The following is a 1,795-nucleotide window of genomic DNA, read 5'->3' on the forward strand; positions in this document are numbered from 1 at the left end:
TGTAGAAGAATTGAAATTCTCTTAAGCTTCTGGTGAGTTTAAAAGGCCTGTTTATCAGTAGTGGGTACTATGGCCAAGTGATGTAGAACAGAATTGAAAGAACTGTGGCATCGGAACTCCATCTTACTCATCAATGTAGAATTTCACGTTTCCTAGCAACCAAGCATCAACAGGGAAACAGTAACTTATTCTGGAGCAGGGGCCTCAGAGCCAGAGATACTATGGGGGACCAGAGGTTACCAGAGAACCAGCCTCATAGGGTACCCAGGCACAAGCATGTCTTAAAGTGTAAGAAGAAGAAACAGACATTCCCTCCTGTCATGGAGGACCATCACCAGCAGTTTTTTCAGGAAGAGCTGGATGACTCTACTGGAGACTATGAGCCATGTGAAGAGATACTATCACGAACCAGCCGGGGGACCTTTCTCCCCAGAATTTCTCATGAAGTCTTCACTATTGCCACTAAGAAGAGTCAGGGAAAGGTATCCAAGAATTTGGAATTGTTTTACTCAGTCTCAATGGAGAAGCAAGGAAGCAGAAAGACTCAACACAAACTGGATCATTTGTCTCAAATGGAAGATGATGCTGAAGATTATTTCACAAATTTTCTGCAGATGTCAAAAGATGATCAGAATCTGATTAAGTGGCCTCTCTTGAAAAATCAAACGGAAGCAAATAAGAACAGCAAGCGTGGGAAACACCTTCACAGAAAACTCGACTTAGGAACTCCTGAGAAGTGCAAATCATGCCAAAAAATTTTTTTTCCTAGAGTCACATCCATCAACCAGAATTTGCTTGACTCCCTTAATTATAGATACACACAAAGAGGAAGTGATGATATCAATGAATGGGATGAAGCACCGGAAAACTCGGATGTGTTGCAACAATTTGACAAGGACTATGTTTACCAACCAACTTATGAAGACTCCTCAGACAAGAAAATTAGTCATCTTCCTTCCAAGATCAAGTACTTCCGAGGGTTAAGCAAAGAAAAGGACATGAATATCTCCAAACAGGAATCAAAATTTGAGATGAAACTCCAAAAATCACATGATCTTTCTATGTCCAACAAGGAAAAGTTTGAATATGGGCTGTTGTATCAGACACCAAAGCAGTTAAAAGGAGTAGCCACTGAAGAGTCTTTAACTAACACCAAGAACTTGCTTGAAATTCAAGGTAAAAGCATTTGCGAACCAGATGCATTTGAAAATCTCTATAGCATAATTGCCTTTAAGGATTTCATTGTATACAAGGGCTATGATATGCCAGTCATACTCAAGAAGTTTTTTATGAAAAAGGGATGGAATTACAACTCTGTTAATACTCCTATACCAACTGTATTAAAAGAACATGAAATGAAAATGCAGAAAACAGATGATGAAGATGAGGAGAATGGTGGAAAGGAACATGACTGCAAGATTTTCCTATCACCACATACTTAACTGTGTCCCCCATTCATTTTGCATTTAAGATGCATTGGGTGCCAGTCTTTGACATCACAATGGCAAATGTAACACATAACATACAATATTTTTTCTGAATGACATTATGCTTTGCCTTCACCAACATTTTTGATATTTTATAGAGTGTGAGGTTAATGTTAGAATCTACTTTTCTCATGCATTTTTTATCGACACTGTTACATCATTTGCAAAACTACCTAAATCCAAAAAATAAAAACAGAATTACTCTGAATAAAAAGACTCAATATAATCATTTTGCAAAATGGGTGAAAATACTGTAATTGTATTAAAAGACAGAAAATGTGCATAGTTTCCTATAAATTTAAGTATTA

The 1,795-nt window shown here is 37.4% G+C and overlaps 1 protein-coding gene across 1 annotated transcript; it reads left to right on the top strand.

Moving 5' to 3' along the window:
* Positions 1-221: 221 nt before the first annotated feature.
* LOC129670964 (putative protein FAM47D) lies at positions 222-1,442 on the top strand. Its single transcript, XM_055599567.1, has one exon. It carries the CDS (start codon positions 222-224, stop codon positions 1,440-1,442), a length of 1,221 nt encoding a protein of 406 aa, XP_055455542.1.
* Positions 1,443-1,795: the final 353 nt, after the last annotated feature.

This window comes from Psammomys obesus, unplaced genomic scaffold (assembly GCF_907164565.1).
Source record: "Psammomys obesus unplaced genomic scaffold, mPsaObe1.curated_primary_1811, whole genome shotgun sequence".
Lineage (NCBI taxonomy): Eukaryota > Metazoa > Chordata > Mammalia > Rodentia > Muridae > Psammomys > Psammomys obesus.

Excerpts from the sequence above, each read along its gene's own strand:
- LOC129670964 (XM_055599567.1), top strand. The coding sequence starts at position 222 with ATGGGGGACCAGAGGTTACCAGAGAACCAGCCTCATAGGGTACCCAGG.